This window comes from Symphalangus syndactylus, chromosome 12 (assembly GCF_028878055.3).
Source record: "Symphalangus syndactylus isolate Jambi chromosome 12, NHGRI_mSymSyn1-v2.1_pri, whole genome shotgun sequence".
Taxonomy (NCBI): Eukaryota; Metazoa; Chordata; class Mammalia; order Primates; family Hylobatidae; genus Symphalangus; species Symphalangus syndactylus.
The window spans coordinates 38653807-38680085 of NC_072441.2; the positions used below are offsets into that span (position 1 = coordinate 38653807).

The 26279-nt window shown below is 40.0% G+C and overlaps 1 protein-coding gene across 1 annotated transcript in view; it reads right to left on the minus strand.

Moving 5' to 3' along the window:
• Positions 1-960: 960 nt before the first annotated feature.
• Positions 961-26279, minus strand: part of LPAR3 (lysophosphatidic acid receptor 3) — a 79747-nt gene continuing 54428 nt past the window's right edge. Inside the window, exon 3 of the mRNA XM_063624219.1 lies at positions 961-1728. Within this exon, the coding sequence (XP_063480289.1) occupies positions 1403-1728 (326 nt within the window). The 3' untranslated portion in view covers positions 961-1402. The remainder of the gene's footprint in view (positions 1729-26279) is intronic.

Below are 26279 nucleotides of genomic sequence, written 5' to 3' on the forward strand. Positions count from 1 at the left end.
CGCAACAGATCATTGCTACAGCTCTTGTCCTAGACTGGAAAGTCTAGGTGGCCGGTGAATTGATTTCACCTTCGCTGTCCTTCGAGTCTTTAAATGCAAAGTGAAGTTGCCTCAGCTTCCCAAGTAGCTGGTATTACAGGCATGTGCCACCAAGCCTGGCTAGTTTTTTGTATTTTTAGTAAAGACGTGGTTTCACCACATTGCCCAGGCTGGTCTCATACTCCTGGCCTCAAGTGATCCACCTGCCTCGGCCTCCCAAAGTGCTGGGATTACAGGCATGAGCCAGCGTGCCCGACCTCTCTCCTTGATTCTTAACACTGTTCTTTGGTCCTCTTATTCCTCTGTCCCTTTGCTGGGTTTTCTCTACCTGCTCCTTAAACGTTGGTGTTCTATTGGCTTCTTTTGCTCTTACTAGGCAAGATTAACAGCTGGATGTTCCAGAGGCACTTCAAACTTCACATTCTCTTCTCCTTGTTTTCTGCATAAACCCTTTACTAGCTCTCCACCGTTTTTCACCATCATGAGGGAAAATGAGCACTAATGTGGGCTGGTGGGAGGCAGTCTGGGGCGGTAACACCGTATCTGAAATACTCCAGGAATCCATGTTTCTTTCAACAGTCAGACTAAGCATTCCCCAGTCCAATCCCCAGATATCTTTGAATAAAATAAATAAAAATCAGTAAAAACAGGAATATGTATATATATATATATATATATATATATATATATATACACACACACACACACACACATGGACGGAGGACCATACCAAGGCCTTTTTCAGGTCAAAAAGGGTTTTCACATTGACTTTTTTTGTTACTTTTAAGTAAGTATTTTTCCTCAGAATGTTCCTTCAGTTAAGTATCAGGTTTAATCTGGAGCTCTTACTGGTTTTTCTTTGATTCCTACTGAAAACCTAGCTACTGGCCATGGTTTCTTTGAGGAAGAAAATACCATTGCTGAAGCATTTCTAAACATTTTTAATGCATGCAGAAAGAACTACATAGACTTTCCAAGCAGCTATATAAGGTGGCTCAAGTAACATTATTATTTATTTTGGTCTAAGCCCTTTCATAACGTCCTTTTAAAATACAAAGAGAATGACTACGAAATGGTGCCAGAACCCAGAAGGCCCATCCGGACTGACAGGAGCTCTGAGTAGTTCACAGGACAAGAAGGGACCCGCCGAACCTCTCCCGTTTCTGTGCTTTCTCTAAATGCACCAGGTCCTCTCTTTACTGCCCATGCTTTTAAACGATGAAAAAAAATTTTTAAAGAAATCTAGCAGTGATTAATGGAGACCTCAAATAACACTGCACATGGGCGTTGTTAGAGACGGGTAACCATTCTTAACAGCTCTTTTCCCAGAGGATGCCTGGGTGGGCCGAGAGGCATCCGGAGTTTAGGAACTGCTTTTATTGCAGACTGCACCTTGGCTAATACTATCCTCTATGTACTGGCTGCCTGTGTCACTCCTGCTGAGGACTGCGGAGGGGATGCGAGAGGGACGCCTCTCTGGGTTCTCCTGAGAGAAGCAGCAGATCATCTTCTTCATGGTGCCATACATGTCCTCGTCCTTGTAGGAGTAGATGATGGGGTTCATGATGGAGTTGAGCAGCGCCAGCAGCAGGAACCACCTTTTCACGTGCTGCACGCCACACTGCCTGCAGTTCAGGCCGTCGAGGAGCAGAACCACCAGGCCCGGGGTCCAGCATACCACGAACGCCCCTGCAAGGAGAGAAGAGGAAGCAACAGACGCTCAGACCTTAGGGGGCTTATTCAGGTTTTCTTCTCTCCCAGCCTTCAGCCAGTGGCATCAACGGGCCTTCATGATTTGTTCTGACAACTGCAAGGCAAACTTCCACCTACCATCTGAGCATTTGAGACCTACGCTTGGTACAGGCAAATAGCTGGGAACCTCCTTGACTATCAGTCACATTTCATTTCACTTTCTTTTCTGCTTACCCAGGTCTTGTGATTACGAGGGGCTCACACTTACGTTCTGCTTAGGAGGCAGTGCACATGCATGATCTCCGTTAGTTCTCTGAACCACACTGGGAGGCTGCTGCACTCATTATCCACATTGGACAGATAAGAAAACCAAGGCCCAATTCTAGGGGGAGATGAGGGGAGAACTCTCTGACTCCAGGGCTCCCACACTTCACCCTACATTCTGCTGTTATAGAAATCAGATTTTCTAAAGGTGCTCTTGAAAATAAGACACAATGAGTCTACGGCATTCTCCTAGTGGTTTAACTAAGTCACCTGCTCATAAATTTCATTCTTCATAAATTCATGTGGATGCTTAGTAAGCACTACATTCTTTTTGACATATTCATGGGCCATCTGCATAATCATCTGCTCTACATTTAGATTTTTTGGTCAGAAATAAATCTTTCATGATGAGACAGTTAAAAATCTACTTTTCAGACTCTGCAATTGAATATGAACTGTAGTCTCTTCTGAATCTCTAGCCATAGGATCATATTTACCTTACCTCTAAATTTCATGATATTTTTCTCCCATTAAGACATGGGTCCACTATTTCCCTACTATTATCATAACCTCAGATAGCAATAACGACTAATCTTTATACAGCACTTACTATAAGCGAGGCACTGGTGCAAATGCTTTCCTTGGTTAACTCATAGGACCACACTATGACATTGGCATTATTACTATCCCCAGGAAACTGAGGCACAAGAGAAGTTAAGTAACTTGTCTATGATCAAATAACTCTTAAGAGACACGATTTTGAACAGAGGCCGTCTTTCTCCACGGGCTGTGCCCTGGGCCACTATATGACCCGCCTCTGTAGTATGATGTGGTTGCTTTCTGCAAATGTCCTTGTCATTTCTAAATGTACTTGCTTGTCCACTCATAAATATTCATCTGAAGCTTACAATGTGCCAGGAGCTGTACTAGACAGTGAGTGAGGTGAAGTCCATGCACTCATGGAGCTAAAATACTAACAGAGGAGACGACAAACAAGCAAGTCTGTAGATGATATCACCATCCATAGACTTATGATATCTACTCTAGATAGATGATATCTACTCTACTGGTTAGAATCAGTTCTGCACAATATTTCATATTTCTCTTGTTGCTTATCTTACTTCCAAGAGATATAATACTAAGCAGGGCAAGTCAAGGATTATAAAGAGGCAGTGTAAGGCAGGGAAGAGCCACGAGCTTTGGGGTCAGACACGTACGCACAGCTCAACCTATGAGCAACCCGAATTATGGGAATTACTTCACTTTTCTCAGCCTCAATTCCTTCCTTTATACAATAAAGTTAATAAACCCAACTATGTGAGGTGGTGGTTGTGAGGATCAGAGGTCATGGAAAGTGGTACCCAACACCGTGGTGGGTTCGCTGAACAGCAGTTATCATGAGGTGCTTTGTTTCCACAAAATATCTATATGTTTAGTAGCTAGCAGGGGGGTTGAATTCCTTATTTCATAATTACAGTTCAACAGTGGTTCCCTTTTTTCTCCACCTTGTATTATTATTTTTGGTCTGGCTGATATATGTGAATAAAGAACTGGACTTGGAGATAAGAGATCAGAGATTTGGGTTCTAATTCTTCACTTACTGTACAACTCTGGGAGACCCATGTCATTGTGCTGGGCTCAGCTTCCTCAGCTATAAACTGAGGACTGACTTTAGGCTAGGTCTGAGTTTTTCTAGTGGTGGGTCAGAACTTGTTAGTGGGTGTGCAATCAATGTGACAGGTTCAGACTGTTTTTTTGTTTTATTCAGACTGGTTTGAAACAAATAAAAGAATTGGATGGGCAGCCAAGTTTGGAACTACCAACTTGAGAATTCATATTAGCAAGTTTTTAGCCATACCACCCGATAATTGTGTCTGAGAAACAAACAAGTCAAATTTGTTTTATGGAGTTTCATGGAGAGTTAAAAGCCACAGTTTCACAGAATTCAGCAGTTTCCTACTTGGAAAAGAGTTCAGAAGCCGCTTAGCACTATCTTTCATTCGTAGGAAAAAGGCCTTCCCTTTGTACATCTCAGGACAATCCAGGCAAAGGAAATGGTCAAGGGAAGCTCTTCACCTGCTGAACAATAGTTTCTTCTCTCAAATAACTTCATTTAGGTTGGGCACAGTGGCTCACAACTATAATTCCAGCACTTTGGGAGACTGAGGTAGGTGGATCACCCAGGTCAGGAGTTCGAGACCAGGCTGGCCGACATGATGAAACCCTGTCTCTACCAAAATGCAAAAAATTAGCTGGGCGTGGTGGCAGGCACCTGTAGTCCCAGCTGCTTGGAAGGCTGAGGCAGGAGGATAGTTTGAACCCAGGAGGCGGAAGTTGCAGCGAGCCGAGATCATGCCACTGCACTCCAGCCTGGGCAATAGAACAAGACTCCATCTCCAAAAAAGTAAAAAGCAAAAAAATATATAAATACCTTCATTTACTTGAAAAGAAGGCTTGCATCCCAACTCTGCCTGTTGTACTCTTCCATTTGTTTTGTGTGATCTTCTGCAATAGCCCAGGAAAAGTCTGTGCTTTCTTTATGTGATGATGCCCTTCAGGTTTTTGAAGACAGCTAACGCTTCCTGTCTTTCTTCAGCCTTTTCTCCAGGAGACACATATTTAATTTTATCTACTAGTTCCCAGATGGATACCTCTGGACTCATTCATATTTGTTAATGCCGAGATTTTTTTTTTTTTAGAGTAATCTGGGCATCACACAAACTCTTCTTTGAACCCTGCTGGTTCCCAGCAGTCATAGTCTGAGCATTGAGGCTAAATACTCAAAAGACATTCCTTTTAGTTTTTTTCTTCTGGATTTATGCAGATTGGTAGGCAACTGAGTGATAAATATTTTCCAGGATCTATCACACACACACACACACACACACCCTCCCCTCTCTTTTAAGAATTAGTCCAGTTACCTGTTTGAACGTTCCTGACATCTCCATATTCTCTACGAATTCTCCAAGACTACAGAGCCCAGGGTGTGGAGGTGTGTGGGGAGGTCTTATGTTTAACTGCTAACACAGAGCAAAATCCTCCAAAGAATGAACTGTTAGATAAACTGTGCATCTGTTCTGAGATGTGTTTGGAGAGAGATGTTGGCCTCCAGGTGGAGGAGGCTTGGAACAGCTGTGTTTCCCAGGGTCACTGCCAGGGAGCATCTGCTCAAGGCAGCATCTCTGAAGCACCTGTTCTCTAGTTTAGCCACCTAGTATGTTTGTGCTGTTCTGTCAAAGAAGATTTGCCTTTTGTTGTTCACTGGAAACAGTACAAAGATAAGATCAGCAGATTTTTATTTCTCTTCTGACACCACGGCCAGCCAATCAGCCAATATTTTTGTTGGATTCCTTTGGATTCCTTCCCTCCTTTCATCCCTCCCTCCCTTTCTTCCTTTCCTGGCCAAAAAAAAAAAAAAAATCTTTCCTTTAACAAACCAAAGAATGATGTAATGGTGATATATGCAGCTTCATGGTCAGACATGACATACTACGGAGGGGCCCTTGAAGTCCAGAAGTCCCGTCCCACTCCTCCTTCACTCTCTTGAATAGTAGGATGCTTTATGGGCCACAGCTGAGCAGCCTAGCATAAAGTCAGGAACATGGCTCTGGTGCCAGGCTGCCTGGGTTCAAATCCTGGCTCTTCCACTGATCGGCTGTGTGCCTTTGACCACATCACCTAACTTCTCTGTGCTGTAGTTTAACTCAGGTTTAAAATGAGGGCAGTATTAGTACCATTCCCAAGGGTTTTTATAAAAATTAAATGAATTAATTCATATACAATGATTAAAACAGCATCTGACACAAAATCATTGCTCAATAAAAAGCTTATAAGGTTTTAATTGAATGAATTATTTTATGTAATTCAATGAAACGGGAAACTATGTAGGAATTATCATATTATGACAAACAGCATCAATGTGAAGACTTATTTGGAGTGTTGGGTCACATGATTAATTCAAAACAGAGTTTTGTGCTGGGGAGAAAACTTTCATGATAAAAAAATCACGTCATTAAAGAATAAAAAATCACATTAAAAAAATTCACATTTAATAATATGAGAGTGGGGTTTTAGGAAAACATTGGCAATTTATTTTTATCCTTGAGTGTGTGTGCAATACACGCATGCAAGTGGGGTGTACTATATTATTCAAACAAAACTACAAAAAATATATGTGAACTTTAAAAAATAATGCTTAAAAGAATAAAAAAATAAGAATATCTGTCTACTTACCACCCAACTTAAAGAACTTAAAGAAACTTAAAAGAACACTATCGTATCTTTAGAGCCTCCTGGGTGCCCACCCCAGTAGCCCTCTCTCCTGCTGAGATAAACGTATCATGCATTTTGGGCTAATCATCTTCTTGCTTTTTCTCATGGTTTTCCAGTATATGGATGTAATGTTAGACATCATATTGTTTAGATTGATCTGTTTTTTAACTGTACCATGATTTGCATTGATTTTGGTTATCAATATATTGGAATTCACTTCTACCATCTTATTTTGTTCTTTGTTTCATTTTTTCTATATTTCGCTTTTTCCCCCCTCTCTTTTTTTGTATTGAGATCTTTTATTTTTTCATTTCCTTTGGTTTCATTTTTCCCCTTCCACTGGTTTGGAAGTTGTAGACTCTATTAAATCTCGGCTTATATGTTTAACAAAGTGTAAAGTTGGCCAGTGTTTGTCCTTCCTTCCCATCAACATAAGGACCTTGGAACACTCCCACCTGGATTTTTTGGAATTATACAATTTCATATAGAAAGGACTCTTCACATCAAAGTTGGTGGCTATAGCTTTTGATGTCTGGCTTGTTTAGTTTTTCTCTCTTGACAACACAGTAACCCTCTCTTGGGAATAGCAGAGAGAATAAAAGTGTTACTGTTATGGGAAATACAGATCACTGGAGCTGGGTGGGGCCTTAAAGATTACCAGTGTTTTTCAAACTTTTGACCAAGCCAAATGAAAAAGAAAGGAACTTTTAAAATAATGCATATTCCCTGGTCCCACATTAGACCAAACAGTCAGAATCTGGGGTGGGACACAGAAATCTGCAGGACTAAAAAGTTCCCTGGGTGATCATGATGCACAGCCAGTTTTGTAACCTATTTCTCCATGCTGACCCAAAATGGTTTAATCAAGCTGGATCCATAAGCAAAATTGTAGATGCCATATCTACTTAGCAAAAAGCCATGGAAAAGAGAGAGGGAGCAGAGTTTTTTCAAATGAGAAAATAAGCATCTCTAGAGATGAATATCTTCAATTTGCATTTGGGAAAATGTTTGAGCACATATGCAAAAATAAATATACAAAGAGTGGCAGCAAAAGTAGTCTATAGGCAAGGCATCCACAGTTCTCTGCTGCTCTTTGGCTCGCTGTGCCAGGAATGCCTTCTCACCTCCTAATCTGAGGTCTGCTTTTCTTTCTAAGCTTAGTGCATACTCTGCCTTCTCCACTGGAGCTCTCCCATCTCTCCCACCACAGTGTCCATTTCCTCCTCTCAACTCCTGTAGCACTTTCTATCTATAGCATTCACATGGCACTGGGCACATTACCTGCTTAATTCCTCTCTAGCATTTCCTGAGAACTCTGGGTCAGGTGGTGTGCTCAGGGCTTTACATGCACTTCCCCTGTAAAACTCAGAGCCCTACAAAGTTGCTACTTTTATTATTATCCTAGACTAACATACAAGAAATCTGAAGTTTGGAGTAGCTCAACAGTTTGTCCTAGGTGCACAAGCCAAAAAATAGAAGTTTTCATTTGAACTCAGGCCTGACTTCCCCATGCAAACTCTTGAGCATTGAGCTATACTAGAGGTAGTTTTTAAGACATATGTCTTGTGTCTCAGGTGTGTTCTAAGCTCCCTAAGCATGTATGCTGTGCCTCATGTGTTTGTATTCTTAGAACTAAGTATCTAGCCCCACACTCAGTAGCACAGGAGATGAGCCAGGTGAATGTGACTGAAATTTATTAATCACTTCAGGGATTGACAGGGAAAGAACCTGGACCTGATGACTCTAACTCCTGTCATTGAGGGTCTCAGTCGAAGTGACACTCAGTTGAGCTGGTGCTGAAGGGCAAGAATGACTGTGCACAGGTGAGAAACAGCGTGAAGCATCTGGGTAATTCCAAGTGGTTCAGGATGGTTTTAACCCAGGAAGATGATTGAGGAAGTAAGGTAAAGTCTGAGAGGTGAACACAGGGCTAGATTGAGAAGGGCCCTGTGTGCAATAATCAAGAGTTTGGATTTATTACGGATCAGACACCAATAAGCCTGTTTCAACCAGGAGTTCATGCAGAAAATTAAGTCTGAATGCCCTTAGGCACCCATTGTATGTAATGAACTAACTTCTCTTCTAAGCATCTAGAATGGTGTGAGTTATGTACCATCCTTGAAAAGATTAAGAAAATATTTCTATGTTCCATGGTTCATAAAGGAACCCCATTGAGAAAGGCTAGATCAAAGTTTTTCCAGACACAGTAGCAATTCAGTGGGTTGTGAAATCAATTTAGTGAGTTGCAACCAGCAATTTTTTTTAAAAAAAATGAAATAGAAACAGAAAACATCAGAGTGCATCAAGTATAGTAAGGGCATGTTTCATAAAACTTGTTTCAATTACACAGAAAAATAAGTGTGTGAACTGGGCTGTGATACAAAATGTACACTATTTCTTACTGTGGGTCCTGCTTTTTTTTTTTTTTAAGTTTGAAATCCACTTCAATAGATCAGTGGTTTTCAAACTACTTTTTTTTTTTTAAGTAGAGGAATACTTTTCCCAAAGGAAATATCTCATTAAACTTCAAAATCAGAGCTGCTCTGACTAAAGAAAGAGACGGAGGAGGGGGTATTGACTAAAGCCCTATGTAGCAGAATGGGCTCTCATCTTCATACTCCAAACACCCTCTCCCCATACACGTCCACACACTGAGGCCCCTCTGAGGGGCTCTTGGCAACTCTACTGACCACTACTTTAAAAATACTGTTATTGAATGGTAGTTCTTCGAAGATTTTGAATCAGGGATGTGAACAAATCTCATATTTTAGAGTAAATCTTTATCTAAGTGCTCAGGACGGACTAGAGGTATTTGTGGAACTAGAAGTCAGCTCTAATCTGCATCAAAATCATCTGGGCTGCCTGCTTAATATTCTGATTTCTTAAAACCTAGTCCTGCCAAATGAGAAAGTGAGGAAAGTGTGATCTAGGCATCTCCATGTTAGCCATCTCCCTGGAGAATGCTTTTGCATGGTAAAATTTGAGTACTGCTGGCCCACGAAGGGAGATTCATCTGAAGACTAGCTAAAATCCAGGTGAAACTATCAGGATCTGAAAAAGCAGTGGTTGTGGAGATGGTCAGAGAAGTTGTAAGGGGGAAGGAAATGTGAGACCTGATGAATATTTGGATCTAGGAAGTGAGGGGAGGAAAGACTCCAGGGTGAGTGGGTAGCATGTGGCTACGATAACTAAGCAGGGAGACAGGAGGGACAGGTTTAAGAGGAGACAGTGTTCAGTTTTAGGCATCGGGCACTTAGAGTGTCTGTGGCTTCTCCGGCTAGAGATGTGTAGAAGGCAGCCAGGAGCATGGGTCAGAACTCTGAGAGCTCCAAATTGAAATGCTGATTTGGGAGTCATCAGCAGTAGGTGGTAACTGAGGCAAATGTTCTTCTATTAATAAATATTTACTAAGCAATTACCTACCATGTGCCAGTGAATGCCTTTATGATGACTGAGTTTGTATAACAAACCTATTTCCTTCTGTGGCCAAGTGACAGGTCAGTTATATTGATAAGAAGCAATTTTTTTTTATTTTAATGATGTTCTACAACCCTTCAGTACCTGTTTAAGAGACTCACTAATAGTTCAATTAGACTATAAATAAGGTTTCCTCTAGTAATTAAATAAACTAGTTTGAGAGTTGTACTCAAAAATCAGTAACGTGAGTTCAACGTTAATTTTTAAAGATAAGTGAATAGTATGCTAGAATATTCAATTATAGCACTGAGATGATATCTTAATGACTGCAATTTAAGGTAATCAGAAACATCAAATTAAGGAATGTCTAACACTTTGGAAGGTACAATTGTATTGGTGACAAGCGAAGTAAAAGATCTTGCAAAGTCCGTAGTCAACATTATTGTTTACATACTTGATAACAACGCCCACACCCAAATTTGGAAGTTTACAAAACACCTCAAATAGTACCTTGGTTAATACCTCATCTCCACATTATAGGAAATAAGAAGGGAGAACACCCTTCCATCTGGGGAAGCACCCTCCCATCTGGAGAAGCACCCTTCACTGGAACATATTTAAGATGGTTCAGCATTCCTGGGGTTTTGGTGATGGATAAGGTCTCAGTTTACACAAGGCCTGTTCAACACTCAAACTTTTCTATTCCTTCTATTTAGACTTGCAGCCATATTTCCATCTGTTTAAAAATTCACACATGCAATTAATCAAAGAATGTTGACATGAGTGGCACACAAATAAAACATCCATAATGATAAAAACAATCACGCAGAATACTCTCACTTTGCCACATGGACTACTAATTTCATCACAAGGGAGGATATATTTTAAATCTGTTCACTCTCTTATTCTTTGTTTTTAGTCCAGGAAAAAGCAGCAGGGCACAAGCAATAATACTAACCTAGTAAGCCGCAGGGCCATGTGATTTACTAAAATAGAAAATTATAACTCTACATAAAAGTCAGGTTTGTGGACCTCAACCTAGGGAGGCATTCTTCTTATTTGAAAAGGAATTTTTAAAGTAGAATTTCAAAGTAAGCATCTACTTTGGTTAGAAGCATTATAATGTATAAGTTACAATTAACAGAATATTTAAGTGAAAATGCTCTTACGACATTAAAGAATTTGTTTAACAATTTAAAAATAACACTTTCAGATGTGGTATGCAGTCAAATTCATATTCATTTAGCATTTCAGAAGTCCAATAACTCAGAAAATAGATTGTCACATATGTGAAAGGAATGAAAATATACACCTTTAGTAAATCTGACTTATATTTTTACTGTAGAAAAAAGGACACTAAGATGCTTCAAATAGATGATGAGCAGCTAAACATTCCATAAATGATTCATTTAACACTATTGTTACTACTGTTGGGTATTTTGACTCTAACAACTGGTTTTAGATACTTGTTTTAAACTTGTGGCCAGCTTTCCAGCTTTGAAAAACTGAAAATCTTGATACCAAGGGCAATAAAAGATAAAATTTAAAGCAGAGGCATACCAGCTAGAACCACTGCCTAGACCTAATTCTAGTGTTTAACTACAGGCAACAGCTGGAAGTTATAAACCGTGTAAGAAAACGCCATCTCCACCTCCAGATTCCACTTTAAATGTTATGTGTACTAAACAGCAATGCCTCAATACTTCACCAGCTATTATATCGAGGGCTCTGTGGCAGCTAAGAAAAGGTGTGAGGTCAGCTGAGTGTACGGACAGAGTAGCAGCTATTTGCCTGGTATAATCTTAAAGAATGACAGATCCCAACGAACCTTCCCAAGGATTGGACATTCTTCCTGCTGAAGTCACTCCTTTGGATTCAGAAGTCCTCTGTTGCAACTTACCTAGAAATGCTAACGTATTAGGCTGTGGGCATGTAATATTTAATCACATAAACTGTCATAAGCACAGAACAGTGCCCTGGGGGAATGTATAAGAGATATCTCTGATGGGGTTGAAACATTTTGAAAGGACTACAGCATTGGGCATTGCACAAGAAACTTGACCTACCTAGGACACAAGATTCTGGACATAACAGATGGCATAAAATATCACTCTGAGCTCAGAGGAAAGGAGTATGAATGAAGTGGCAGGCACTGGGGGAGTGGTTGAAACCATGCTGCCTTACAGAGAGATGGGCCTGGAAGAACTATAGCATGGTACAGCTCAGGAATGACATGGTCCTGACACAGGCTACCACTTTCCATCCTCCACTCATGGTTAAGAAACCATGACACTATTTGTTTCTGGGATCAGATATGACCTAGAATTGCAATCTTGCAGCACAATGCTCCAAGCAGTCTCTGGCAATCAAATAGAATCAGCCTTGAAATGAAACCTACTTATCCCCATTATAGTAAAATGAGCATAGGCTTGAAATCAAGCAGACCCTGAGTTGAAATCCTGGTTATGACTAAGGGCAAATCAGAACACCTTCCTGGGCCTCCATTTCTTAGCTATGAAATGAGCATGATGATATGACCCAACAGGATTTTTGTGAAAATTTAATGAGATAATATGTGGAAAGTGTCCAACACAGAAAGCACTCAGAAAATATTAGTTTTGACTACCCAGATAGTGTTGGTTACTTCCTCTGCTGTCCTTCTTAGGCAACTTACAAGCAGATCTGGGATAGTATTTCAGTTGCTGCTGTGTGCCCACACGTGTGTGCACACACAATTTCTCACACCCTGCTCTGTTTCTGTATCCATCTGGCTTCCTGCTAGACTGACACCCTAAGGGGAGATCTCTTTTGTGTCTTATTCCACTTAGATTACCCAGTGCTTAGCCAAATGCCATACACCCAGTGGTGCTTAATAAATGTTTGCTGAATGAAGGAGTAAGGAGTCTTGATTCAAGTTCAGATCCTGGACTAGAGTGTGAGTTTTAAAAGGCCATTCTATTTCTCTGTTCCCAGTATCTCCATCTATATGTCACTGAGATTGGATGAGAACGCCCTGTAAGGGTCCTGTCTGCGGTTACATTTGATGGTTGTGGGATTCTCTCATAGCTTCCTTTAGTCAGCCAACACGCAGTGCTAGGAACTGAGGAGAAAGGCAAACATGGATGCTCTGCATCGTGCAATGTGAGAGAATCTTGTGGTAAAACTTAAGACGCATGTCACCTGACTCCAGCAAAAACTGGGATCTTTATGGAGTACAGGAATGCTCTCAGATATTCAATATCTAACATGCAATGGGCATTTGTTAAGTGTCAGGCACTGTGGCTCATCACTGGGAATAGCAAGATAAGGAGACAGAGGAGTAAATGATTCCAGGCAAGATATACCCAAGATGATGTAAGGGCACGCTGCCTATCTTCACAAGGGCTGAATTTAATGTTCTCTGCAAGGCCACCATGTTCTGTGTTTTTAAATGGACAGGAATGTTAAGAATCCCTCTGGTTGGACATTATAGATAAAGGTGATGCAAAGGGGCTCACTGAACATCCGCTCTTTCTCCAGGTCTTCAGGACTGTACTTTATCTCTCGGATCTTCTATTCTAGTCACAAATCCATGATTGCTACACTATGTTTATAAGCTCCCTCTGTTTAAAAATGTACCATTAAACAAAATGTTGCCAGGTTTGATGATGATGGTAAGAGGTTCCTAACTCAAACAGAGAAAGGCCCAGGAGGCAGGGCCTACTATCCTGTCTTGGTCATCAATATGGTGGGCAAACCCTGAGGATCTCAATCCCCACTTACTGTGGGTACTCAGAAAATCTGATAATGAATAAAAAAACAAATGTATAAACAATATTCCAAAGTTACAGAGCAATCACGCTAAGTACTAATAGAACCCTTCAGGCTATTTAAATGATGTGAAAACCAGTATAAAAACACCATATGGACATGACTTTCCTGAGTGTAAGGTCTTGCTGGGTGTGCACTAGAGAATATAATGATAATGGTGCTTTGTGGAGTTGTGCAATGTGAAGAAACATCACTACATCACTAATCTAGAGCTCAAGAGTTATTTTACATATATTTTTGAATTATGTATAATAGCAACATATAATATATACATATATATAGTGCTCAACAGCTATATCTTAAAAAAAAGAATAGATGTGATTTTTACAGATAGTCTGAAGAATTTCACTCATTTCATCAGGCTAGTATTTGTCATTTTTGATGAAATCATATCAGAAAAATTCAACAAGAACTTTAAGCTTTTAGGTCACAAATACTCTGGGAATACTATAGCTTTTCAAGATTATTTTTCCTTTCTAGCTGACATTTTCTTTGAATGGTTGCCAGAACTTGTTTTTCTTTTTAAATCTTAAATTTAGTAAACTGTAAAATCTTTAAGTCTTTACATTTAGTAAACTCAGCTGTATCTAGGAATTTTATAATGCAGCTAACACCCCTGAAAATCATGATTCATCCAAACAGTGGCATACTATACAGCTATTGAAAATAATATTGTTATGAAAGATGTTTATTATATATTGTTTTTAACCAAAAAAACAGGTTACAAAACACCACGCATAGTATGATTCCATTCTGACTACATTAATTCATTAAAAATAAACTGATTAATAAATTAAGCAGGCATCTGTGCATGTGTGCTTAAAAAAGATCCTGAAACAAATATCCCAAAATCCTAGCACATATAATCTATAGGCAACATGATCCAAATGATTTTTACCTCTTCCTTACATCTTTCATTATTGTCTTAATTTTTTGCCATAAGCATGTCTTTCTTTTAAGTAATACATCCTCACTAAAACTACTCCTGTTGCCATTTTGGGAACAAATACGTTTGCATGCACTAGATTTCTACAGCAAGAAACACTATAAGATTGATACAAGTTGAGAAACTCTAAAGTCATGACTGACTTTCCCAATTGATCTTTTAATGGCAGTTTCATTTAATTTTATCTACAGTTTACTAAATAGAAAAATGCACTGCAATGCATTTTGTATGAGGGAGTCATTCAATGGTAAAACCACAACATAATCTTGGAAGTTGAACCAATAAAAATCAATTGTGTACAATGTGCACTTTGTTATTGCAGTATTAATTTAAAATTTGTTCTATTAGTTGTATATCAAATCACAAAAAGCACAGGGAAACATATTGTACTGTACACTGAACCAAAAGTCACAAATGATCATTTTTCCCTTCTCTCCAAGAGCACAACTCTGGCTGGTCCCCATCAGAAAACAAGGCTGGGGGAGTGGAAGTCAGTACAGATTATGTATTATGGGGGTAGGAGCTGTTAAATTCTTTCATTTATTATCAGAGGATGAAAGTCAACGACTCCATCTTCCAGATAACCAAAGTTTAAAAACCTTTAAAATAGAAGCATACCTCCCTTCCTTGAGAAGTGGAGCCTACTGATCACACCTCTGTCTTTTCTTGACCAACTGTCATCACCATGAGCATGTTATCCCAGAGTGGGCGATATGACTGGAGAGCTGCCCTTCACTTGTGCCCTCATGATGCAGCCATACCCGTGGTCCCTGTGCCCCTAACAGGCACTGCTGACCATTCAGTTTGCTAATTTACAGTCGACTTAGAATGCAGATAACCACATCTCATAAGAACTGCGACTAAATAAAGTCAACAGAGCTCTGAACAATGACATCATGAATAAAGCACATTGAAAGGCTTTGAGACAACTATTTGTGTGCAGAGGACATTTTCTACCATGGGTGTAGGTGCTAAAAGATTGTTTTTTTTTTTGTTTTTTTTTTTTGAGACGGAGTCTCGCTTTGTCGCCCAGGCTGGAGTGCAGTGGCGCCATCTGGGCTCACTGCAAGCTCCACCTCCCGGGTTCACGCCATTCTCCTGCCTCAGCCTCTCCGAGTAGCTGGGACTACCGGCACCCGCCACCACGCCCGGCTAATTTTTTTGTATTTTTTTAGTAGAGACGGGGTTTCACCGTGGTCTCGATCTCCTGACCTCGTGATCCGCCCGCCTCGGCCTCCCAAAGTGCTGGGATTACAAGCGTGAGCCACCGCGCCTGGCCAGATTGTTTTATAGATTAAGTAAGTCCAGGGACACCAAGAACACACAATTCATATCCACATGGGATAATTTTAAGAATTCATTCTTCCTCGTGAAAGATGGACAACACTCCACCATTGTGACTACTGAAAATCAAAACAAACAAAAAACAGCCAAACCAAAAAGAAAAGGGGGTGGAGGGGAGGAAGAAAAAGAAGAAATAATTATTTAGCAAGTATTTATAGCTCAGTTACAAAGTTTCATCTGAGATCTGGACACTGCCAGGAAAACACATTCATCTCTCTCTCTCTCTCTTTTTTTCTGTTCCAGGCCCTCACTAAAAGCAGGCTAAGTGAGCGAAGGACACACACACAGATACAGAGATATGCTGCTGTGAGTGTACCCTGATAATTCTTAAATAGTCAGTTTCTCCAATAATGCATTTTGCTTTTTTATGCTTTTTGCTGCCAGGAGGGGAAAAAATTCAAATGGCAATCATTTATAGTCTTAAATCGGCAGGGGTATGATTCAGAGCAGCATTCAAATTCTATCAAAATACCCTTCACTTGTGACTTCTGATCACATCTAACTTTTCCCTAAGCTTGTCAGAATTGGTATTTATTCTAATTTTCTTCAAAGGGATGTAATATAACATCATGTTTGTTTTCTAAAAGCTTTTTAAGTTTACTTTGTAATATACAAAGCAATGTTAGTAAGAGCACAGTGCTCAATCCCAAGAATATGGCAATAATTACTGATTACCCTTTGAGCTGGCAGGTCATAAGGCCAGAGGTGCGAGCGTGGACTTGTTTTCTTCCTCTCCTTGTTCCTAAGCTCCTTGGCTGTCCCATGGCCCCCCAGGCCTCTTTTCTCACATGTTCTCCTTTGTACACTTTTCTTCATTTTCTCGTTTTCTTCAGGAATTCTGCTTCTTGCAGAATTTCCTCAGATATTCTGTAAATATTCTATTTGTGACAGAAATCTCTCTTAATTGAGTAATCTCCTTGAACTTCAAGAGCACTCCATTGATTCCGTTGTTCAGATTATGGGTACAACATTGCTGTCCAAGGACTTCATGCATCATCCAACAAGTATTTATTAAGCCCCCACCAGGAGCCCACGTTAGTGCTAATACTCAGGACACAGGTAAACAAGATGGACACGAGCTCTTCCCTAGCTCCTGACTTCCTCAGCTCCTTCTCACAGTTTAGGTCTCAGCTCCAATGGGATATCTTTGGAGAGGTTTTCCTTTGTGCCATGTAAATTAATACCCAGCCCAGCCATTCCCTAAAATATTATTCTGCTTGATTTCCTTGTATCCCTCTCTGCAATTTTTTTTTTTTTTTTTGCTTATTGGTTGATTGGTGCATTGATTTGCTTGTTGTCATTACCCTAGCTGGAAAGTAAAGTAAACTTGAAAGTGGGAACTTTGCCCATTTAATTCATTTACAGGTACCTTCCATGTATAAGGTGCCGTCTAGTTCCCCTCTAGAGATTCTGATTCTATGAGTCTAGAATAGGGCCCAAGAATTTGAATGTCTACCAAATTCTCTGAGGGATTCCCATGCCCAGGTGAAAGTAGGAGGTGCTGGAGTTTATACAGACCCAGATCTCTAACTCATCTGCCAATCTAAAAGTTTGATGACCATATCTGCTTCTATCCCACTGGGGGATCCTTCTGCTGGGAAGGAAAAGAAAAGATCTTCAACTGTGATACACTCTGGAGGCTCTTGGGAAATGTCACTTGGTAATAATGAATGGCATGGGCCTGTAGGAACTTATAAAAGATCATGCAAGTCAGGCTCATGCTCAAGAAAAAAAATAATGGCAAGGCACAATTTGGTTAATAATGTACTATAATGATAAACATATGCATCCAGAAAAAGAAAAAGAAACATTCTTTGGAAATGTTTCCTTAGTTTGCACTGAGCAAACTTTCAAAGTGTGATAGAAGGAATATGAGGGAATGGGAATAGAATAAGGAGGAAAGCAGAAAGCAGCCAAGTAAGGCAGAGGACATAAATAGAACATGTGTAAGAGACAGCAAGGGAAGGAAAGGAAGGACACACAGGGCAAGCAGTACAGGGCAATGACATTAAGGTATTCCATAAAAACCCGAAGAGAGAAGAAAGGCTGCTCTTTGAGTTAAGCCCTAAACCAAAGTCACCATACAGAGATACTGTAGTCCCACACCTGTAAAACCTTTACTGAAATCTGACTGAAGGCAATGACATCTCAGAAGAAAGAATGTCACTGGAGCCAGGGATGTCTAGAAGGACCTTATGCAATTCCCAGGGAGAAAAGTTCTTGGTCAAGGTCAGCCTGTTCTCGTAGCTAGTTCTGCTAGTTCTCTCTTGTTCTGATTCTCTTCAAAAGGCAACCTGTTAGTAACTGGACTTGCCAAGTATTGAGTATCTGAACTCCTTGGTAATTATATTTCCTCTGTCCAAATAAACACGTCCCCATTCTAGTTAATTAGATACATAAACAGACTACCCAGAGACAGGGCAAGCCAAAGGGAGGAGGAAAAGAGGCAAATTAGCTGGGACTTCCATCCCTCATTCATGTTCTTCCCCCTGCCACTCACTGTTAATGCCTGGTGACCTCCTCCTCATTCTTTGAAAGCCAGCTCACTTGTCACCTATGTGCGAATCTTTCCCCAGTCACTCTCCTTTAGGTTGAGTCCAACGTTCCCCATTCCACAGCACACTCTACACACTTATTGTCAAATCAGACACCATCAGTGGATTATCCATCTGGCCATCTAGACTGAGAACACCTCAAGGGCAGAAACACTGCCATTTTCAGCTTGGATTTTCGACACCTGATCAGACCAGATGCTTAGTAGGTGTTCAACTTTCAGAGAGGCAGCAAAGGAAAGCTGAAATGTCAGAGAGGAAACACAGAGGTAATGCAATGGAAAATTGAATGTGCTCCCTGCCAGGATTGCATATAGAATGGCTCATTCCATTCTACTGTTTTCAGACAGAACATTTCTCAAGCAATCGACCCTGATCACTTTTACCTTATCCCCGGGTAAGTGCGAGGCTACAGCACCACAGGAGACCCACTTTATGGATTTACTCAATAGCCAATTCTGTTCCCAAGCTTTGCAAGTTGATTGTTTGGAATTCAAAAGACGCTATCATGAGCACACTGATACATGTGGCTCATAGGGCACTTAGGAAAGCCTGTTTCACTTATATATAGTTGATTACTTTATAGGCAATTCCAGACTTAGAACAATTTAATTTGTAGTTTTTTTAAAAAAAAATTCTTGGCCAGTTAAACCTTTTTTACCCTTGCTAATATTTAGAAGAAGTTCCAACAGTCTCCTCTCAAACAGTGAACCTCACCTTGTGTGAGACCCTGCCAGTTCCTGCAAGGAGTAGAATTGGTCTGTCTCCGGTGTTTTGGTTATTTCTTCAAGACCCCTCAGTCCTTCCCACCACTCCTGATATCTCTTATACCTCTGTATTTGAAAATAAGCTGGCCTGGTGCAGTGGCTCACACCTGTAGTCCTAGCTACTCAGGAGGCTGAGGTGAGAGGATGGTTTGAGCCCAGGAGTTTGAAGCTGTAGGGAGCTATGATTGTGCCACTGCATTCCCACGTGGGTGACAGAGCAGGACTCCATATCTAAAAAAATAAAATAAGCTAAATTAAATCTTAAAACGTATAACTGATTACCCTCTTTACACTGTATGACCTATATACACATATGCACATACACACACATACTTTAAAAATACAGGCTTGCTTTATGTTATACATAGGTAATTCAGAGTCAATAAAATAGAATATTGGTAAAAACTCTCATTAGAGAAATGCTGAACATTCCAGGCTTTTGGGTGGAAACCCAGTTCCCTATTAAGACATTGCTCCTACTGAAAATTTGACTGAACTGAGTTTCTATCATTTTGTTCTGGAAAGCATGCAGCAAGCTCAAATACAAGGACCACCTGCGCTAACAGTGCTGTACTACCGATCCACCATGATGCCCCATGAAAGGACAGTCACAGTTACAATCTGTGTTGTCAGCCATAAATAGGCCCCCTCCCCATCTAGGAACACTGATATAAAATTCTAATGTGCCTTTTCTTGTTTCTTCCTACAATCATCAACTCATTTATAAATCTCTGTAATAAGTGTTGGGAAGTCAAGATAGTTTGAAAGACAATACCTTTCCTCCAAGCGTTTGCCCTCTAGTAAGTCAAAATGGGCACATACATAGAAATAACTGTCATAGGCAGTAAATGACATATATTGTATGAATGGAATAGGTGAATGAGTCAGAAACTTAGAGAAGATATCACAGGTTGAGGTAATTGAAGACGACGTGATGAAGAAGATAGGGTTTAGGGGCAGGGTCATGAAGGAGTTGCAGAAATTGAATTATTAGGGAAAAGGAGTACTCTCAATTTGTCCCTCTACCCTTCTGGCCAAATACGTAACATATAAATACACCAAACACCTTCGAGATCAGACACCATCCCTTGGTGCTGTAATAACCACAAGCTGGGTCACCTTCCAGTGCACGTTTCACTCAAAGAAACTGTTATCACAGGTGGCTGGGCAACTAGGGGTTCTCCTCTAATTTTGAACATTTTATTATAACCTAGAACAGAAGAGTGTGAGGCTGTTCTCACAGGCCATGGGTTTCCACATTTGGGTACATCAAATATACTGAAACCACATTATGTCATAGTTTGAAAGAATCTTCTATTTAAAAAGTTACTTGTACTATTTTAGTAGTCAAATGAGATGAGTAAGTCAAAATGTGTAAACAACAATAAATATTTTGTAAATTGTTAATCAGTGAAGAAACTTCTAAACCACATAAATATAGAGGCTAAGAAAGATTAAAGTTTAAATGGTTCTTTCTTTGAATTAGAGATTGTCTGCTTTGGTTCAGGATATGGGAGAAATCAAACACCCTAAGTTCAGTAATGGGAACATGGTATACCATCTCTCTTAAACTGTGAACTAAAGACATCATGACACTCAAATAACAAAAAGCTCATATTCATGTCCTTTAGGCTTTCCCATTGACCCCTAGAAAAAACATTAAAACTTCCTATTTCAACATATTCCTTTTTATTTTCCTGAAACAAATGTGTTTATTATTGTAAACAATGACTCATTTGGCATTTTCACCTAATGATATAGATACACAGAAAGATTTACTAGTTAGGTAAACTTGGGTAATACTCCCTAAGCCTTGTTTCCTTATCTGTAAAACAGAGACAATAAATCCCCCTCCTGGGATTGGTAAGGACTGAGTGAGAGAACGCATATAAGCCCTCTAGCACTGGGTCATCGTCCTGATCATTAGCTTGCTTTATTACTCCAGGAAAGGCCTCGAGGGGTCTGATATTTGAAAACCTAGAACAGCATCGGTCAGAGGGGCAAATGGCACAGTGTTTTAGCAGCGTGGCTTCTAGAGCCAGACTGCTGGATTTAAATCCCAAACCTATCACTTCCTTATAGGTAACCTTAGGCAAGGTGTATTTAACCTGTTAGCCCACCTGTACCTCATTACCTTATCTGTCACACGGGGATAATAAGAACACCCAGCTGCAGGGGTGGCTGTAAGGGCTAAATGGCTTATGACACCTAAAGTGTCCAGAACAGTGCTTGGCGCAGAGTAAGCCTCTATCTGTCAGCCATTCTTGCTGTTGACACTGCTCTCCAGCTTTAAAGACGGTCAAACTCAAACTCAAGAGTCTGGGAAGAGCTGGAAAAAATGCTTAGAAACCAGAGCTAAGTGAGATGCAGAAACTAACTATTCTTTTCTAACTAATTCTGGAGGGGTGTTGACTCTTCAAAAAATAAATTTAGTCATTTAGAACAAAGCTGTCCAGATGGAGCTAAGTGAAAAAGACCTGCGTGGTAGAAGTAGTGTGCTGAGACTGAGCCATTCAGCATGTCTCTATTAAAGCCTAGCCATGCTGCAAATGTTTTTTTTAAATTTTCATGTCCACTTTCTCAACTAGATCATATAGATACCAGGGATTGGGACTATATATTGGTACCATTTACTTTCATACTTCCAGTGTGTAGCACAGTGCCTGTCATAAGGCAGGCATTTAATCAATATTTATTAATGAGTAAATGATCAAATGAGTGCATAAATGAACAATCTGAAGATACAGGTAGCTATTTCCCCAAGTGAAAGAAGACCTTTAAATACTAATAAGAGTAGAATTTGACCCTTAGGTAACCAGGTTGGAGACGATAGCAAATGAGAAGATAGATGAGCAGAAGTGATCTTACTATATCCGGAAAATCAATTTTACAGTTCCTATGGGTCCATTTTACTGAACAGAGGTTTTATTATGAATCATCTGGTTTGCTTGGCAATTCTAGTTAGTCCAGCCAGAGCAAATGTATTTCATGGTGTCTTTGGCAAGACTGCTTTCCTTTGTATGTGTGTACAAGATGATTCCTAACACAGACCCATGCAATTGAAGTATTTAATGTTTGTGCCTAGTTAAAATGAGATCAAGTCATCAGCCCATTCTAATACAAAGTCTTAGCAATAAATCTCATAAACTTTTTTTTGGTAGAATCACAGACTCTGAGACTTGCAAGAATTCTTACAGGATGTCTATCTATCCTCCCACTCTATGAAGGAATCCCCTAAACGGCACTACACACAAGGGTCATCAACATCTACCTAACACTTCCCACAAGGACTTCACTGCACCAGGCTGCCAGCTCCACTGGAGAGAAGCTCTGATTTTTAGAAAAGTCTTCTGACAATGAGTTAAAATATTCTTTCCGTAACTTCTACTTGGTCCTAGTTTTAACTTCCAGACCTCTGAAATAAAATTCCTTTTCCAGGTAACAATTCTTAAAATGTTTTAAGAGAATTGCTATGTCATTTCTTCTCTGGTTACACTCCCCCAATTCCTTCATCTGTTCTGGATCCTTCAAAACTCCAGTTACCTTCCTACAGGTGCTTACTACACGGACTAAATTCCTCTTAAAATGTGATGACCAGAATTAGCCTTAAGATGCACCATGGACTGACTTGTGTCCAAAGAAAGCAAAACAATTTGTTCTCCAACTCTGGATTCTACACCTTTGATTAACGTGCCTGCAATTGCATGTCCCTTTTTGGAGAACCACGTGGGCAGGATGTAATCGACCTCACAGCATTTCTGGTTCATAGAAACCCGTAAGTCTTTTGTTTTCCTTGAACATGCACTGTTATCAAGAAGGTTTTACTCATCTTTGTGTAGTTGTGATTCGCAAATGTGTGTATGTGTGTGTACGTGTGTGTTTTATATAAACAATGAACATATCTAGTCTCTTACAATGCTGTTCTTCCTTGTTTTGGCATAACATTGGACTCTGTTGATGGCTATTTAGATCTGGAACCTCCTACTTAACCTATTAGCTATTCTTCCCACATATTTTGCCACTTACATACAATTTTTAAAATATCTTCTACAAGTCCAATATTACTATTTTGCTCAAGAAATATAGACCAAGTACAGATTTCTCTGGCACTCCTCGAGATTCTTGCTAAATTGACGTCAATCTTATCTTACTCACCAAACTTCAGGTGTAACTGTTCAGTTATTGATGAATCTCCTAACTGTTCTAGCACCCTGCCCACACTTCTTGGTCAACAGAATATTGTGTCCAATTATCAAAGGCCTCTGGACTTCCATATACTACATACTTTCTAGAGCATTTTCTTTATTTAACTAGCACCTTATCACAAAATGTAAATTGAATTAATTTCTTTAATTTACCTGGTGTGGTATGAATGCCCCCCCACTTTTTTTTTTTTTACTTAGAAACCCATTCTACACGGCTGGGTGCGGTGACTCACATCTGTAATCCCAGCACTTTGGGAGGCCAAGGCAGGCAGATTGCTTGAGCCCAGGAGTTCAAGACCAACCTGGGCAACATGGCAAAACTCTGTCTCTACAAAAAAATACAAAAATTGGCTGGGCATGGTGGCACACGCCTATAGTTCCAGCTACTCGGAAGGCTGAGCTGGGAGGATTGCTTGAGCCCAGGAAGTCAAAGCCTCAGTGAGTCATCATCGTAACACTGCACTCCAGCCTGGGTGATACAATGAGATCCCGTCTTTATAAAAAAAAAAAAAACAAACCCATTCTGCAATTTTGCTGAGCATATACAATTTGCTGTCAAACATTAAAATAGTTAACCAATATAAATTCATGTCTAATATAAAACCACTCAAAATATTTCCAATCTTCTGAATGTGGTTAGAAAATGAAATTTAAAGTTCTCCTGTTTAAAACTGACATGTTCCTTTCTTCTTAAATATACACTATGTCCTGGGGAAGAATAAGAACTTACTTCATTTTCAATCAATTATAATAACTTATTTGGAATTTAATTTAGAAAATTAGAACAAAATCTTAAAATCACAGTTCTCTCTGAAGCTGAGATGGCCTTTTAGGAAAACCAAAACCAAACCAAACCACAGTTCTCAAATTTAACAGTTATTTCTGTCCTTTCTAATTGCCTCATTTTATAGATGAGAAGACTGAGGCTAAGCAAGTATTAGCAAATAATATAATGAAAGCGAATCTTATCCTGCAAATTAAAAGCCCTATATTATTTATTTTTGTTTTGAATGGATACATTGTAATTGTACATATTTATGGTTTACGATTGGATGTTTTGATACATATATACATTGTATAATGATCCAATCAGTGCAGTTAGTATATCCAAAAGCCTTATATTCTTAAGAAAGAAATAATTCTATCACTAAAGGAAAAAACCTTACTTTATCACTTTAATTTTTTTTTGAGACGGAGTCTCACTCTGTCACCCAGGCTGGAGTGCAATGGCGCAATGGCTCACTGCAACCTCCGCCTCCCACATTCAAGTGATTCTCCTGCCTCAGCCTCCCGAGTAGCTGGGATTACAGGTGCGTGCCGCCACACCCAGCTAATTTTTTGTATTTTTAGTGGAAATGGGGTTTCACCATGTTAGCCAGGATGGTCTCGATCTCCCAACCTTGTGATCCACCTGCCTCAGCCTCCCAAAGTGCTGGGATTACAGGCGTGAGCCACTGCTCCTGGCCACTTTAATTTTTAAAAACCACACTTGATATAAATATCACACTTTAATTATTTAAAGAAAGAAAATTCCTGTAGGCTGATCCCACATAGCTAGCAGGTATGCTTCCCTGCAGGTTCTGAGCCAGTCTGGGGCCAGCAAGAATTTGGAGTCTTTTCCCACTATAGAAAAAAAACAAGACAGCATCACCTCTGATAGAGTCAACAAAGGAGTGTATACACTGCCAAACTTAAGCAGAAGTTTCTCATTATAAAACATGGAAATACAGTGCATTAGCAAAGTCTTTATTACATGTTATTACACACCCACACATAAATAATATTCATAAGTTTGTTGACACTGAAAAGAAAGTCTGAAATGCTAATGGTGGTAATGAGATAAAGAAACAGAAGGGCAGTAAGGCTAGAAGAGTTTGTGCAGGTTGTAATCAAACTTCACTTTCTTTTATATACCACTTCTTTACTGGACCACTGCAAAATCAAAGGGTATATGGTTTCCATCTCTGAAAAGAAATGTATGTTCCTATTTGCACAAAACCAGGGTATCTGTTATTTGGAGCTAGAAGAAAAATGATACAATTCAGAAATGGTATCCTTAGATTATATATAATTCATTTCTAGGACATCTACTTGTGAAATATCCTGGGGTTGTTAACTAGATGGCTCCTATGGTTCCTACCGGTATAATGTGATGTGATTAAAACATCTCCTTAGAACACTAGAGCTCTGTAAAACACAGTTCTAGTATGTATTGGGGCATAAAGAGCACAGGCCATTTCCTGGAGATACAAGCTGTACTCACCTCCCACAAAAGCAGTCCTTGGGAGTTGGGGACAAGCAGGGGATCCTTGGGGAAAAAGGTATCTGAGGGTGAGGATCACTGTGGCCAACAGCTCTGTGCCAATACTCTAGCCATTAGCCTCTGTGCACGAATGCTAAGAAATCTGTGCTAGCCAGCATTGACATGGGGATCCATGGTGGATTCTTTCACAGATCACCCTCTTGCATGGTATACCCCACCATCTTCTCATGGTCCCATTCTCAAAGATTACAGACTGCGCTCATATATGGGCTACATGCCTTGAGTTACAGTGAACAGTATCACTGTGCACCCAGTTGTCCAGGGTAGAAATTTGGGTGTCATCCTTGACTTCCCTCTCCCCACCCCAACATGTGAACAGTCAGTAAGTACCATTGGCTCTGCCTCCTCAGATATCTCCCTAATCCATCCATTTCTTTCTAACTATCCTATCCCTCTGATGGTGGTTACATCAGACCACTATCATCTCGAGTCTGAATTACTTTAATAGCCAAATGGCCTTCTTACCTCCAGTCTCAGCCTCTCTAATTCATTCTCCATAGTGTGGTCAATGGTCTTTATATTAAATATAAGGTAACTCTGACAGAACTATCTCCTTGCTTCAAAGTCTTCCAGATAAGGGCCAAAGGACACAGCCGGACAGGCAGGCATTCATGACTTCTCCCCAGCTGACCCCCCCACCTCCCTGCT